The sequence below is a fragment of the Crocodylus porosus genome, unplaced genomic scaffold (genome assembly GCF_001723895.1).
Source record: "Crocodylus porosus isolate Cpor-Errol unplaced genomic scaffold, CroPor_comp1, whole genome shotgun sequence".
Lineage (NCBI taxonomy): Eukaryota > Metazoa > Chordata > Crocodylia > Crocodylidae > Crocodylus > Crocodylus porosus.
The window spans coordinates 40,570,664-40,586,620 of NW_017728950.1; the positions used below are offsets into that span (position 1 = coordinate 40,570,664).

Below are 15,957 nucleotides of genomic sequence, written 5' to 3' on the forward strand. Positions count from 1 at the left end.
TATTTCTCCCATTATAGTGTACGTGATTTTTTTTTTTCCTGTTGCCCTAAGACAACGTTGGCTAGAAGCTTACAAACACCATTCAGTATAGTATTTAGTTTGTAGGGCGGTGCAAAATTTCGATGGGTGTTCCATTTCAAAGCTGTTTCAATGCATTTTGAGCTTGAAAAGACCAAAATTAAAATGAAATGAGGGCACTCAAAGTGTTTCAAAAGTTTTGAAACCGGGCTTGCTTGCAACTAAACAGAAAGTAAGGAGAGGGATGGCAAAGAGGCGGGGAAAGACTGCTCTGATATTGACTGTGATCTTTCCCTGAGGTCCCTTCCAATCCCAGTGCTCTGGGGCAGGGATGGAAAAACAGCATAAAAAGTACTGTTTGAGCTGAACTTTCTCTGTGCCTTCACGCTTACAAGTGACACAAGTTTTGCTCTGAACAGTTTGAGGTGCAGTTTCCCAGAAACCCCTGGACCTATCTCCTTGAAATTTGGCAAGCATTGTGGCCTCAGCAGGGGATACTATCCCTGCTGTTTTCAATCAAATTAGGAAAGCAATGACAAAGCTATAGGTATTTTTGTGATTCCCCATTATAGGCTATGGGCAAAACATCAAAACAGCAGTAAAACAGTTTTGACAAAATAAAACAGTGAATCAAAAACAGAAAAACATACACAGTCCCTTCAAAATGGAGAAACAGAAGAAGTCAAAACAAAACACTGCTATTTCACACAACCCTACCACTTACTTTATTAACTACGTGCCAATACATGATCAGAAAATGGGAGAACAAAATTATGCTGTCATTATTTTTTTTAAAGTTCCATAATGTATGCGTCTTCACTAAAAAAATTAAAGAAACTTACTTCAAATAGTAAAACCAAGAAATAAGTGTTTTCTAAAAAGGAATAAATACTTATGGAACATTACTAGTGTTAAAAGATGGTCATAGTTCTGAGTCTATAACTGTTTTAATGTTAGGTTAAAATAAGATCTTCCTATTTAAAAAACAAAACAAACAAACAACACTTCTGAGAATTTTTTTTTTTTTTTAAATTACTTGTGTTAAAAAACAAACAAACAAATCACCACCACCACTGGAAGAATCACAATTAAGATGCATATTTAATTCTCAATTTGTTTATATTATTTTAATGCAAGAATTATGTTGTAGATGTGATAGTCCAGAAATTAATGCAAGAGGCAAGGATTTCTTGGGGGGGGGGGGGAAATAGCTTTTATTGGGCCAACAGTGGATACGTTTCCTTATGTTCTGACTTCTTTTTAAAATTGCCTTATTTTTTATTTCCTCCCCCCTCCCCATGCACACACATGAATCCACCTCTTAGGTGGAAAGAGGTCGGCTGCCTTAGCTCAGAATAATGACCAACAGAAAATAATTTACCCTTGGGATACATTTATTTGCAGGGGGAGGGGAGTCTTTTCTTGTTTCAGAATTTATAGATCCATCATACAAGGTCACTATTTCATCACCACGCATACATAACAAGGGCAATCCTGTCCATGATTATAAAGGAACAAAGAGATGATACAAACTATTCCCAACCACAGGTCCCCAAAATCAAACATATCAGCTCAAAAATACTAAGATTTCAGAGGGGAAAAGGACTTTATTTACCTCCTGGTTTTTGAGTGCTTAGAGTAAACTCAGGTCTCTCTTTATGGGAATACATTTTGTGCAAATTTGCTTATATGCAACAACCTTATTTATAACAAAAATTACACTTTGTGCGAGACAAATCCAATCTTATGTGAAGTCGGCCAGCAATGAGGTCCCTGCAGGCTGGCAGAGTTCCACAGCCTGCAGGGAGATGGGAGGAAGTGGAAGGAAGGCGGTGAGACCAGGGCGGGGGGTTGGAGAATGCCATGTGCATGTATAGTACATGCACATGGCCTCAAGCAACCCGCCCTGGAGGCAAGGGGGGGCGGGGAGAGTGGAATTGAGGCCCCTGTAGGGAAGGAGCTGCTGTCCAGCCAGGCGGTGCTTGCGGCCCAGGGCCGCAGTGTGCAGCTGCAGGACCCCAGCAGGGAGGAGGACAGAGCCTCCGGTGGCTCATCATGGGAGGGGAGGACCGGCTCCCTCCTGCTGCACACACTTCCAAGGGGAAGGGGCGGACGCATGGGTGCAGTGGGCCCTGGCTCCAATCTGGGGTCTGGCTCAGCTCCCCTCCCTGCCTGGTCTCAGCGCCCCACACCCTGCTGCCCTGGCCGTGCTCCTCCTGTGGCACAGAGCTGCACCCCTCAAACAGCAGCAGGCACAGGAGGCACATCCCCAGGACAGTGGAGGATAAGCAGCCGCCATTCCCTGCTGCCCTGCTTCCCTGCCCCAGGTGCCTCTCCAGTCTGGCAGTCACAACCCAGCATGGAAAGGCTGCATGGAGAGGTTCCTCTTCGCCAAGGCAGTGCAGGGTGAGCACCTTCTCCGTGCGGCCCCGCACGACCCAGTGCAGCAGGGAGGTCGTAGCCTCTCCACACAGCCCTGCTGTTCCCAGCCACACCAGGTTGCACCCACTGGGCTGGAGAGGCAGCTGGGGAAGGGAAACAGTGCAGAGCCATGATCAGTAAGCAGCCAGCATCCCCTGCCACCCTGTCTCCCTCACCTGGATGCCTCTCCAGCCCACTCTGCACTGCCCTGGCAACACACCCCCTGCACTAGTAAGTTTCTTGCCAATAGGTCAAGGGAAGTAATTATTTCCCTTTATTCAGCACTTGTTAGGCCACATCTGGAGTACTGTGTTCAGTTTTGGGCCCCCACTGAAAAAAGGATGTGGGCAAATTGGAGAGAGTCCAGCAGAGGGTGACAAAAATGGTGAGGGGGCTGGGGGACATGACTTATGAGGAAAGACTGGGGAAACTGGGCTTATTTAGTCTACAGAAGAGAAGACTTAATAGCATCCTTCAAATACCTGAAAGGGGGTTTGAAAGAGGATGGAACTAGACTTTTCTCAGTAGTGGCAGATGACAGAATAAGGAGCAACAGTCTCAAGTTGCAGCAAGGGAAGTTTAGGTTAGATATTAGGAAGAATTTTCTCACTAGGAGGGTAGAAGAACACTGGAACAGGTTACCCAAAGAAGTGCTGGATTCCAGGTCATAAAGTATGCCATTAGCCTTCCTGGCAACAAAGGCATACTGATGCCTCATATTCATCTTATTGTCTAATGTGGTCCCCAGGTCCTTTTCTGCAAAGCTGCTGCCCAGCCAGTCAGCCCCCAGCCTGTACCGGTGCATGGGATTGTTCTATCCTAAGTGCAGGACTTTGCACGTGTCCTTGTTGAACATCATGGGATTTCTTTTGGCCCAATCCTCCAATTTTTCTAAGTTACTCTGAATCCTAGCCCTAACCTCCAGTGTATCTACTGCTCCCCCCAGCTTGGTGTCACATGCAAACTTGCTGAAGGTGCATTCTATGCCATCTTCCAGGTCACTGATAAAGACATTGAACACAAACAGCCCCAGGACTGACTCCTTGGGGACTCCACTTGATACTGGCTACCAACTAGACATTGAGCCATTAATTACTACTGTCTGAACCCATTGCTCCAACCAATTTTCTATCCACCATATAGTCCATTCATCCAGCCTCTACTTTCTTAGCCTGCCTGCGAGAATGTTGCAGAAGACCATATCAAAAGCCTTACTAAAATCAACGTACACCAGATCCACCAGTCCCCCCACATCCACAGAGCCAGTCACCTCATCATAGAAGGCAATCAGCTTGGTCAGACATGACTTGCCCTAGGTGAATCCTTGCTGATTGTTCCTAATCACCCTTTTCTCCTCCAAGAGCTTACAAATGGATTTCTTGAGGATCTGCTCTATGATTTTTCCAGGGACTGAGATGAAGCTGACTGGTCTGTAGCTCCCTGAATTCCCTTTCTTAAATATGGGTACTAGGTTTGCCATTTTCCAATCATCCAGGACCTCTCCTGATCTCCATGAGTTTTCAAAGATGATGGCTAATGGCTCTACAATGACATCAGCCAACTCCTTCAGCATCCTCAGGTGCATCCCATCCAGCCCCTGGACTTGTACACATCCAGCTTTTCCAAGTAGGCCCTAATCCAGTCCTTCACCACTGAGGGCTCATCACCTCCTCTCCAAACTGTGCTTCCCAGGGCAGTAGTCTGGGAACAGACCTTAACTGTGAAGACTGAGGCGGAAAAAAAAGGCATTGAGCACTTCAGCCTTTGCTGCTTCCTCCATCACAAGGTTGCCTCGCCTCATTCAGTAAAGGATCTCCACTTCCCCCAGATCTCTTCTTGCTACCAACATATGTGTAGAAACCCTTCTTATTACCCTTCACATTCCTTGCCAGCTGCAACTCCAACTGCACTTTGGCCTTCCTGACTTCATCCCTGCATGCCCAAACAATACTCTTATATTCTTCCCTATTTATTTCTGCTAGTTTCCACTTCTTATAAGCTTTCTTTTTGTAATTTAGTTTACTGAAGGGTTCCCTGCAAAGCCAAGTTGGTCTTCTGCCATACTTGTTTGTCTTTCTGTGCATCAGGATAGTTATCCATCAATCTGTGATCGCTGGCAACCAAGATGGCCTGATAGGAGTCCAATTACTGTACATATTCCATTTTTATGCTCTTCCTACAACCATGGCAAGTACTGCATGCTTTGAAGACAGAATTCTGAGCTAGATGAGCCTTTGGTCTGACTTAGTAAGACAGTGTGTGTCCTTAAGCTTTTCTCTGCAACCATACTGATTAGAACCTGACATAAGAATCTCAGCTTTTCCTATAAAAAGTGCAGCAGCTGAGGCTTTAAGAAAAAAAAAACACAAACACTTTTCAAAACTAGTGATAAACTCTTGACACTTGGAGTATGAGTGACAGTTCCAGGATGGGGCAAGATTCAGTGCATTTTCCAAACTGCTGTTTGATGGGACTCTCCTAAAGGCATGTAAAGCCACTTTCCCTTTGGAGAACATTGATGGCAACATCTCCTCCACTCCCCTGAATTACTTCCATTGGTAAATTTACATTTCCTTTCATTTTGTAAGGGGGTGGGGTGGATACTGGAGTGGGGGGTGGGGGGGGCTACTTACACTGTGGGACTACTGTTGCCAATAATTACCCTGGCATAACCCCCAGCTAGAGATGAGGAAGGTGGGAGGGTGCTGTTCCGTCAGGCTGACTACCTCAGCTTTCAGAGCAAGAGAAACAAAAGCCAGCAAAGATTCTCTTCTAGTGGCTAATCTGCATCAAGACAAGGCCTTTCCTTGTCTGCTCTGCCTGCAAAGCATTATAGCACAGAAGAAAACTGGATCCAGGAGACCCAGTAAAAATTCCTTCCCCAATCAGATTTGTGGTATGACTTGGGGCAAATCTCCTAACCTACCTTGTGCCTTAGTTCCTGCCCCACTCCACAGAACTGGGGCACTGGGAAGCAAAATCCATTACTTACTGCCAGACAATTCAGATACTGTAGTATCAAGACAGGAAGAAAGGCTTCCCCTTAGAGACAGAACACATACTCCATAAAGACAGGATTTAAATATATGACATTTAGAGGAACCTGTACTCCTTAGTCCCATAAGCAGTTTTCAAAACTCCAGGCACAATTTCCAAACACAGACCCAAACACAGAACCCCCCTGTGAGTTCCTAATGCCGAAAGCTGATAGGTGTGAACTTGCATTCCCAGCTTCAAAACTCTGGCTGCAAATTTCCAGTGGCACCCTGTGCAAGAAGTGATGGCCCCGAAATACATCATCTGTCATTTCTTATTGCTTAAACAGGTAGCATTGTGTTTAAATATTTAAACAGCTATGTTTTCATCTCCTGGTTATTAAATCCATTTTAAAAGCAGAATAGAAAGTAGTTCACAGGCAATCTCATACATTGTTCCTCTATTTTGCCACTGTCACAAATCAAATGATGCCATTTATCAGACAGTGGCTGCCAGCAGTTACTGGCATTGTCAGGGGATGACTCCCTGGTTTTGCATGTTACTGTAAATAGAAGGTGACTTCATGGCATAAGTATTAGCTTTCAAATTACTGGGAACAATGGGTTTCCAGCCTAGCAAGGTTGCCCTCACCCTTCCAATTTATGATAAGTTCTAGACAATGTACATCCTGTGGTTCTTTTGGCTAAGACAATTAAATCACAAGCATCATCCTTCCATAATTAAGGAGTTAGGGATGCCTCTGGACTAAGATTGGTACTAGTGTTAGAAATGGAGTATTGTTAGAAATGCACAGCTTGCATCTTGCGCCTGATAAGAAAGAAACACTGCCAAGGACCCTTTTTTTCCTTGGCCAGCCTTGCCACAGTTTTTCTTAAATCGCAGCCTCTCCCCCAGCCTCTCATGCAGATTACAGAAGCTGGAATTCAACTGACTGTGTCCTTGAAAGGAGGCGGGGGGCGGTGTTAAACTCTTGGTGACCTAAAGAACCTTCTGAGCATGCGCAATTAGCTGATGCATATTTACTTCTCCGCCCTGCATACTTAAGTAGTTAATTATAATGTACATGCGATGAATGTAGTGATGTAACCACATATATGTTTGTATGAAACAGAAATGAGCTGTAAGAGTTCCTGTTTCTGCACACATGCCTAGGAGGAAGAAGATAAATACAGCTTGCAAAAATTCCATGGTGGATTCAGGGTAATCTGAGTCTTTGACTCTGCTCTGACCCTATTTGCAAATACACCTTTGTGCTGCTAAATGAGCGTGTGTCTGTGATTTTGGTGGCCTCCAAGAAACGGACCGCAATCTTTTGCAACACTAGCCTAAGTAGATCTACTACAGACAACCTATGTGGTCCGGGACACCACGTCTCTCTCAGCCCTAATCCGTGTCTTGGGTCCAGGGTAACTGTTCTTTTTAATAAATCTTTACTCAGATGAACAGGACTTAATCAAATTAGACCTAGAAAGGGAGACATGCTTCACTACCCCACAAAGATGATACAATAAAATAGGAAGATGCAAGACACTGGGAGATATGAAACCAAGCTTAGAGGCTGGTATCGATGTGTAGACAGAAGAAGAAACAGATATCACAGACATAGCTTAGCATTTTTGATGCCCACAGAGGAAGAGGGCCACGAGCAATGAACTGCCTGGACAGGGAGGGAGAGGCAGGGCTGAGGGTTTGAACTAGGCATCGTGTTTTAACTAAATTCCTCCAGTAAGCTCTTCCACAGATTTAATAACAGCACTAATATCTGACATTCTGAACTTAATATAATAAGTGAATGGAGATCATATTACCCAATTTAAAAAATCACTTTACCTAATGTAATCACTTACTTGCTGTAATTTAATTTCCATTTATTCCATTTAATAAATGAATGCCGATCATTTGACATAATTGAATAAGTACCTCAACTGGCACTCTTTACTTCTCACACCACAAAGTAGCCTGCTTTTCTGTCATCTACTAGAATCAGATTGTAAAATGTATATGTAACCCTTCTGCTGAGCACCAGATAGCAGCAACAAGGGCTGGGTTCAGTTTTGGAGTACTAAATGTATTTTACCTTGGCTCAAGCCCCTACCCAAACCACTTGGGAAACACTAAATGAATTACTAGGGTGTCCCACAAACAAAAACCCCTTCCTCCCAAGCAGTGTACATACAAAAGACATTTATTACAGAAAACAGAGGAAAACACCAAAGGTAATTTAAAACACTACTAACTACAAGACACAATCTATAGGTTGCACTATGCCAGGTGAAGGTGTTAGAGAGCATAGATCCTTCTGCGGTGCAAGGGGCCCTTCAGTGTGTGTGTCAGATGCACCCCAAAACTTCTGGGCCAATTTCTATTGCCTGCTAAAATGAAACTGTGGAAAAAACTCCGAAAGGAGCCAGGTTGATTAATGGCTACAGCCAACCCAACCATGCAGCTCGACTAGAGCAAAAGGCCCATCAAAAGGAACCAGGGGAAATACCAGGCCCACCCTCTGGGCCAGGCCGGCAGGGTGTTTGGGTCACAGCTCCGCTGAGAGCAGGAAGTTGCAAACTCCAGCCCCTGGCCCAAAATTGGCAGGAATAGAAACTCTCATGTTTCAGCCCTGTTTAAACTGCCTGAATCCTGGCCTGCAAACCCAAGGAACCAATAATACTTTGTTCCCCTGTATTAATCCCTTAAAATCTCAAAAGAACAGAGGGGAAGGAGTTGTTCCCGGACACTGGGACAATTCTCCCTATACCTAAGCTTCCCTTTTTGCTATCTGCAAACTCCTTCTCTTGGAGGAGACTTCATTCTTCAGCAGCCCCTAGCAGCTTCTTCTCCTCACAATCAGCCCAGTTGACCTTGTATCCTTCCCCACGACATCCCCCTGGCCATGTCCAGTCTTGGGGTGCCACATTCCACTTCCTCTCCCAACCAGTTGGCCTGAAGAATCCTCTGCTGCCCCTGGCCAATGTGGGGCTAGTGTTTTACATATTTGCCCCAGATACAAACCCCCAGCTTGCTATGTCCAGAGCACATGGCCATACCACACTGACCACCTTGCCCACATAAAAAAAACCCTCTCCAGAATATGCAATCCCAGTGTGCGTGTGGGCATCACGCATATGTTAGGGACCAATCCTCCCCATTCAGCAGCTTTACAACCCAGTGAAATTCTATGGACACGCACAGGCATAAGCAAGAGCAGACTTTGCCCTAAAAATATTGAAAAGCGACCTGCTAACAACACTAGAGGCAAAGACTTTCAAATTTTTTATTTAACATCAAGCCCACGAACAAATGCCCTGGTTTTAATGTACCCATCAACTTCCAGGGAAATCACATTTAAAAATTATTAACACTGATCAATTGGGAAAGTCACAGGAGGGGGCTAGGTTTAACCTATTTATTTTCAGAATGATTCTGTGAAGTAGGGTAATACCCTTACCCTCATTCTGAATATGTATAACTGAGCACAGAGTGAAAAAGTCCGGATTTTCCAAGGTATTTAGGTACCTGATGTGAGTAGACAATTAGTGGGACTTTTTAACTATCTAGAATCTTCCCAAATCTGGCTCTTGTCCAAAAAAACAAAAAAACAAAAAACAAAAACAAAAAACCCACAAACTTATCCAGTCTCACAGGAAATCTGGCAGGTCTGGGAACAAATTCAGATCTCCCAAGTTTCAGGCTACCATTCTTGCCCTCAGAACTGAGAATAAAAGCTGCTATTCAAATGCACTGTAACACAAAAAGCTCTCTTATCAGTATCAAAGGCAAATTGTAAATTTAGAGCTAGATTCTCAGCATAAAGTATAATAGCTCTGTTGCTGCCAGTAAAGCTAAGGATGGCCTACATGGGAAAACTAAGTAAAGCAGCTGTCCTTGTAACAGCTAACATTTCTGAAATAAGGCCAGACAAAAAGGGAATAATTCCACAATAGCCAGCACACGAACTTCACATTTTGTTTTATTCCAAAATTAACTTTGTCACACAGCCAAAGCCAAAACCCTTATACAAGATCTGGAGCTTAGTTATGAGATGGTGGCACTGCTGAATAATATTGTAAGCCTTGTTCATAAAAGAGCCAATATCTTGATACATGTTAATATATATATACTTAGCAAACTTTAAGAAATGACAACAAAGTTCATCCTCCAAAGAAGTGACTTCCTCCTCCTTTCAAAGGCATGTTTTCAGTCTGTGATTAGGCTATGTTTTTTTATTTCCCCATCATGAGCCAATGAAGAATTATCAAAGGCCTTTTTATTAATTCAGATGCAAATGTTATAAATTCAGTAACAAAGTTGAATTCTGGCTAATTTTCTTAGGTGGTAGTACATAAGCTTTAATAAGAAATTAAGTTTCATACCTAATAAAAAGGCATGCTGACTGCATCTGCTGATAGCTATCAGAAGAGACACTTGTTGGCATAGTTTAAAGGGTAAAGAAACAGATGAGAAATGTCCTGTATGTAAGTCTCACGGGCATCCCACATTTTTCAAGTGACCACACAAAGTTCCTTCAACTAAAAAAGGTACATTTTGGAAACAAATTGTACCACTATTACCTAGTGACCAGTTTTGGCTTTATCACCAATGAACTTATATTCAAGGCACAAAAGGACTCATAAGAATTTCTTCTTCATCATCATCTTTTTTAATTACTTGCCTAACTCCAAAAGACAGATAACTTTGCTTTGATGTATTTCAATTGAAGATTAAACGAGATTATTTTAGCATCCCATAGAAAGAAAGACAGAGTGTGTCCAAATGGATTATACACTAAAATTTTCTTGACTAAATTTATATATAAAATGCAAGGGACACAGAGGGACACACACACTGAATATGTTAAGGAATTTTTTATTATCTAATTTTTCATTACCACTGGAAAAGTTTTCTAAGTGGTGATGCTTTATTCTAATAGAAAGGATAATTGCTTGTAATAATTTTTTCCTCAATCTAAATATTGATTTTTTCACAATATCAGCTAAGGAGCATGGTGTTCAAAAACATGCAGATAATTTGTCAACAGAAAAAAAAAATGTAAATGTATTTCTGTAATATTCAGTCATTGCACAGTGCTCAAAAACGTGTTAAAATCCCTGCCACACCTCGTATAGTTGGGAAGTTTTGCTCTTGCCTTTAAGGAATCTGCATTCATCTCCTTATGCTTAAGGCATAAGTTTAAGCAGTAGAATAAACTTCCCTTCTTTAGAAATAAAAGACAACCTCCTCCTGCCCACTCATACTCTGCTAACTTGCTCAGATAACTTATGATTCACTTAGCTGTAGAACCAAAATAGAAATAGCATCATATTGTTTTGTTTGCTTCCTAAAGGCTTGGGCTTTAAGTTACATGTATGCAAATTTGCAGAAGTAGCAAATATTCACATTCCTTAGGACCCGGAACAACCAATGGTGACATTCCCGAGTACCTTTACTTGGGTGAGCAGTTCCACTAGATGTTACCACCATGCATACTGCATAAACATTTAAGTCTAGGATAAGAAATTCCACGTGAAATACCAAGCAAAACTTAAGTTTTGTAACAGTTACGCAGACTTAAGTAAGTAATCAAAGTAGTCAAAAGGCATCGCCAACTTTTCTCTTCAGCTGCTAAATACTGACATCACATATAGTTACACTGCACAACACACGGTGCTTTTAACCCATCAGTGAGGCAACGAAGTTGAGCAGTGCATCATGCTTTCTGAATCCCTGGATAAAAGTGCTGTTATCTGAATGGAAACCGAGGTTATGTTTCCATAGTGACTCACAGTAAATGCCGAAGTGGTACAGGATTTCTAAAAAGGTTATCACCTTAAAAAGGGGGAGGGGGGGGGGCACAGTAGAAAGCAACTCAGGAGAAAGTCAGGTTTCTGACACCCTAAAAATATTCATAGCAGCAGACACAAAACCCTTCATCCTCACTGCTTCAGACAGTAACTAAACATCAAACATTTGTCAACTTCCTGGCTGTCATGCTGACTCCTTATTGAAAGGCTCTCAGAAAACAGTCTGCTGCTTCAAAAGATCCATTTACCCAGGGGATAATCATACAAAATGGGGTTTCTTCCTGGTGTTTGAAGTGGCAGCTGCCAGATACTAGCAAAGTCTTTGCCCCTTGGAAACTGGTCTTCAGGCAATAATACTTACCTACCAGATTGCGTCTGCTGCAAGGATATTTTCCTTACTAAGGCAAACCTCCCAGCACAAGTTTTAAGGCCTTAGAAGTTCATTGATTTCAAGGCCAAACACATTGCCTACACCTGTAGCCTGACCGCTGGTAACTTCTGTTTTAAATACATCACTTAAGGTGTGTAAATGTTTCTGTAGCAGATTGGGCTCATCTTAAATCATCAACCATCTCCATGCAAAGCACAATGCCTTCAACCAGCCCCTACATACACAATACTTTTGCACTTTTTTGTTACTGTAAATCCCTTTTTCACCCCCAAATAGAAAAGATACTGGAATATGCAAAGCCTACAGTGAATTCTACTACTGACGTATCCCGAGGTAGGAACAAAACCAAACATCATTCAGTTTAAAGGGGCAGGTCTCCCTTGTAAGAATGTGCTATTATTTCAGAAAAAGAGGAGAAAAAAAAACTTAACAAGGGTTCACACTGCTCACCAGCTGGAACAACAGAACAACCAAGAAGCAAACAACATCTACCAAGACCAGCATAATCCCACAAGAAGGCTACAGCTGCTTTGTCTTCCCAAATTTAAGAGGTCAGAGCCCACCGGGAAAAGACTATTTTGCCTTAGGAAGAATTAGATAGAAACTAAGAAAAGTATTTTTGCTGTGTGCTGTCACTCTAGCTTAAGTCTGATTTTCCTCATTTTGGGAAAGCCATAACAAAAAGTGTGCAAGCCTCCTTTTAATACTTATCCCAATTCTGAGTGTTACGGAGAGAATCAACCCACAGTTCTCCTGAGAATATTGAAGCAGACCTAGTAAAGGCTTAAGTTAGTTTAACAGAGACCTGATGAGTTCCAGGTGTGCAAGTCACCTGCTACTTACTCATTGGCCTCGGTTCTTTCCCTCCCATTTCTCTTTGATATCCTGCATCTATATCATTTACTGTGTTTTAGCAGTACTGCTCACTGGCATGTCGTGTGAAGTGTATTCAGATCTCTGAATAAGCAATGCAATAGCAGAGAAGGACATAAGAACTAGGGTTGTATCTGAGCATCATTACTATTTATTTACAGTATGAAACGCTTTGGGTTGCACAAAGGGAACACCGTTCTCTTTCTCCCTTGCATTGGGGTTTTATAAAGTCCTAAATCCCCCATCAGGCAGAGTTGTGCTGTTTTAAGTGGCATTGTGTTTTCATGTGTAGTGGCCATGTAAAAACATGCTGCCTGAGACTATGTTATTTTGAAGGGGAAAATCTACCTTATCCCTGTTCCTGCTGCAATCGCCTCACCTAGATGAATTAGCTCTCTCTCACGTATGCACCCTTTTTGTCATTTGTATCAGTCCAAATTGCTGACAGGTAAAACGGGGGGTCACTGCAGAACATCTCCTGCCTTTTCAGAGACCCAGTTTTAGGAGCCTTCAGTACCCAAACTGGAGAAGGGGTAGGCAGAAAAAATAATCTAGGAGAAAGATGATCTTTTCTGAACAAATCAGGTAGATGGTGAGGAGGTGCCACTGTACTCCCTCTTACTCTAGTCCCATAATATATTTTTATTTATCATTTCTTCACTGGATTGGCTGCTTTCCTGACAGTTATGGACTCTTCCCCATTTCACCTTTGAAACATGATAGTAAACCAGTGAATCAGAAAATGTTTATGAACTAAAGTAAACTAAAATAAGAGCTATATATCTTGAACTCCTCTATTTGCCTCTGGTGTCTTTGCAAGTTTCCTCTTTCCCAGATCAACTGTATTCCTATTTTTATTCATTAATAAAATGCCTCTGCTCTATTGGTTGGGCTGTACCTATAGGTCAAGTGCACTCCATGCCATGTTTGATTTAAGATTTTGCACCTGTATTTAAATGTGTTTAGCTGTATTAGTAGACTTAAGTTCTCTGAACTTTCCCCCATAAAAGTCAGGGGCTTTTTAAAACACGGCACTCTAAAACCAGGTACAACTTATCATCCTATTTGAAAAGCTATAATGATTATGTCTATCGATTATTAAAAGGAATTTGTTGCTTTTAAGGGTTGAGTTTGCATAAAATCCCAGCTTGCTTTTTAGAATTACGCAATAAAGTCTTTTTTTGTTTTTCCAGAAAAAGGTTCAAAGCATGCTTTCTATTTAATAAGTGATTAGGGAATGTTTAAGAGTTTATTAAATTAACACACCCCACAACAATTCAAGTTGACTCTCTACAGCTCCATCCCTTCCATCTTCTGCATAATAGTTACTCAAATGTCATTAACTAGATTTTCCACTTCTTTAATTTCCACTCTCTTGGTATTTTATAATTAAGGTGATTTACCATTCATGAACTATCTTTGATGAGCAACATCTACATAATGATGTGTTTATGCAAGCAAGTTTGTATCCCAATATTATTCCAGAAGTGCCTGGTATGTGTTTAGAGCAAAAGTAAAGAAATAAATAAAAATATTAGTTTACAGTAAAGCTATAGCCCTGTTTTGATCTCTTTCTCTCTATGAAGGGATGTGCTAACATGGCACATGGGGTTGAAGGCTGGAGAAAATTATCTGTTGGACTAAACTGAAGTTTAAGTAGTAAGAGCTATATGATCCTGTCAAAGTCAGGAGAATTTCAGATTTACTCCATATTTGGGCCACGACTTTGCAAGTGCTTATCCAGGTATTTAATTTCACCATCATGTACAGGACTCACCATTTTCCTCCTCTTTTATCCACCCTCCTCCATTTGAGGTCAGCACACATTTCAACAAGCTTCTCTTCTCCCAATTTAACTACCTGATCAATTGGATTATCAAATGATGTTTATTAATAGTGTTATAAAGAGAAAAAAAAGAACAAAAAACCCCAAAAGAGTCTAACATAGTTCTTTAAAACAGGGATTTATACTTTTAGGAAATCTAGCAGCAAAATTGGATGGTGGATTGCCTGGGTAAATAAAAAAAATGGCATTTATGTTGCCCCATGTCCTCAGGGCATGAGGGACAAGTCAAATAGCTTCCCAGTTCTAAAGTCTATGAAAACACAGCAGAATCCAGAATTCGTAAGTCTTGGAAGGGCCGATGTTTCATGAGTATCCCATTACTAATGGCAGCCAGAACCTGCAAACATGCAAGGACAGCACAGCACCAAAATACAAAGTGCATGACAAAATGCAGCCGGTAGTTCAGTTTCTTGAGACAGCCCTCTTGAAAGAGCTGTGCTGACTGGTTCACATCACCACTGCAGTGAAAAGTCTCTTTACAACAGCTTTCAGGGACACATATGCTTCTAGCTTGGAGATGACATGATACTGGAAGTGCTGCCTTCACCCAGTCAGTGTAGTTGTACACCCCACAGCACTGCAGCTGTTTCTGAATTATATCCACAGCCCTGTTGCTAGGACAATGGGAGTGCGTCCCGTTGTATTGATGAAAAAGGTGCCCCAAGGTGCCCTTCAGTTCAGATCCCATCTTGTCAGGATAGATATGTGCCAGCATAGCTACAGAAGCTTCCAAACAGAAAAGAACGACAAGCAAATACATGAAAGTCCCCTGTTGATAGCGAGAATTCCTAGCAGGGATGCCAATGGCCAAGGCACCAGTGGGGAGCAAGAGAAAAGCAGCCACAACAGCCAGCCAGCCTGGCAGAAGCAGGAAACAATTCTGGAAGAACCACCTGTAGTTCTTGTATGTAAGGATCACAAAAGCTCCACCAAAGGCCAGAGCTGCAGCAGCCCCCCACAAAACTAGACCAAGTAGTATCAACAGCACTCTAGCAAAGGGTCTAATCCAAGAATCCATAGTGCAGTAAAGAGGCAGAAAACAGGGAGTAAATCTCCTTCCCCTACCCTTCATTTTTCATGCAGCTCCTCCTACTATTAGGAGAGCTTCAGCTGCCATTTGAGAAGCCTCCATCCACCTCTCCAGCTGTAGCAGATAGGGTTTCCACCTGGGATCAATTGAAGGGACAAAGCAAATGACAAGATGAACACTAATACAGCTGCCCAGGACAGACCCCATACTACTTCAGGCATGCGTGTGTGTCATCTTTCCAATGGAGCTTGCATAAATATAAGAAGTAGACATGGCATTTGTTACTGAAATGCTATTTGTTTTGCTGCCTGTAGAGGTATTTCTATTTGAAGCATGAAGCAGAAAGGCAATACTAACTCTAGAGCCTACAGACCTACACCATCTCTGTAAATCAGGGCTAAGCTAAAGGAAGATACAACTGGGTTACACTGAAGGCTTATTCAGTCAGTACCTGTCAGGAACCCTTAGACCTTTCAAGTTAGATGCTAGTGAAAAAGCTAGATCAATCATGTACTCTCACACTTAGGCTTTCATCAGAATCCAAGTTACTATGGTTTAGGAGGGAACAGTTTAAACAGACAGTTCT

General features: G+C 42.1%; 1 protein-coding gene across 1 annotated transcript; it reads right to left on the minus strand.

The window, feature by feature from the left end:
- Positions 1-14,024: 14,024 nt before the first annotated feature.
- LOC109323345 (tetraspanin-3-like) lies at positions 14,025-15,413 on the minus strand. Its single transcript, XM_019554773.1, has one exon. It carries the CDS (start codon positions 15,411-15,413, stop codon positions 14,592-14,594), a length of 822 nt encoding a protein of 273 aa, XP_019410318.1. The 3' UTR covers positions 14,025-14,591.
- Between the last annotated feature and the right edge of the window lie 544 nt (positions 15,414-15,957).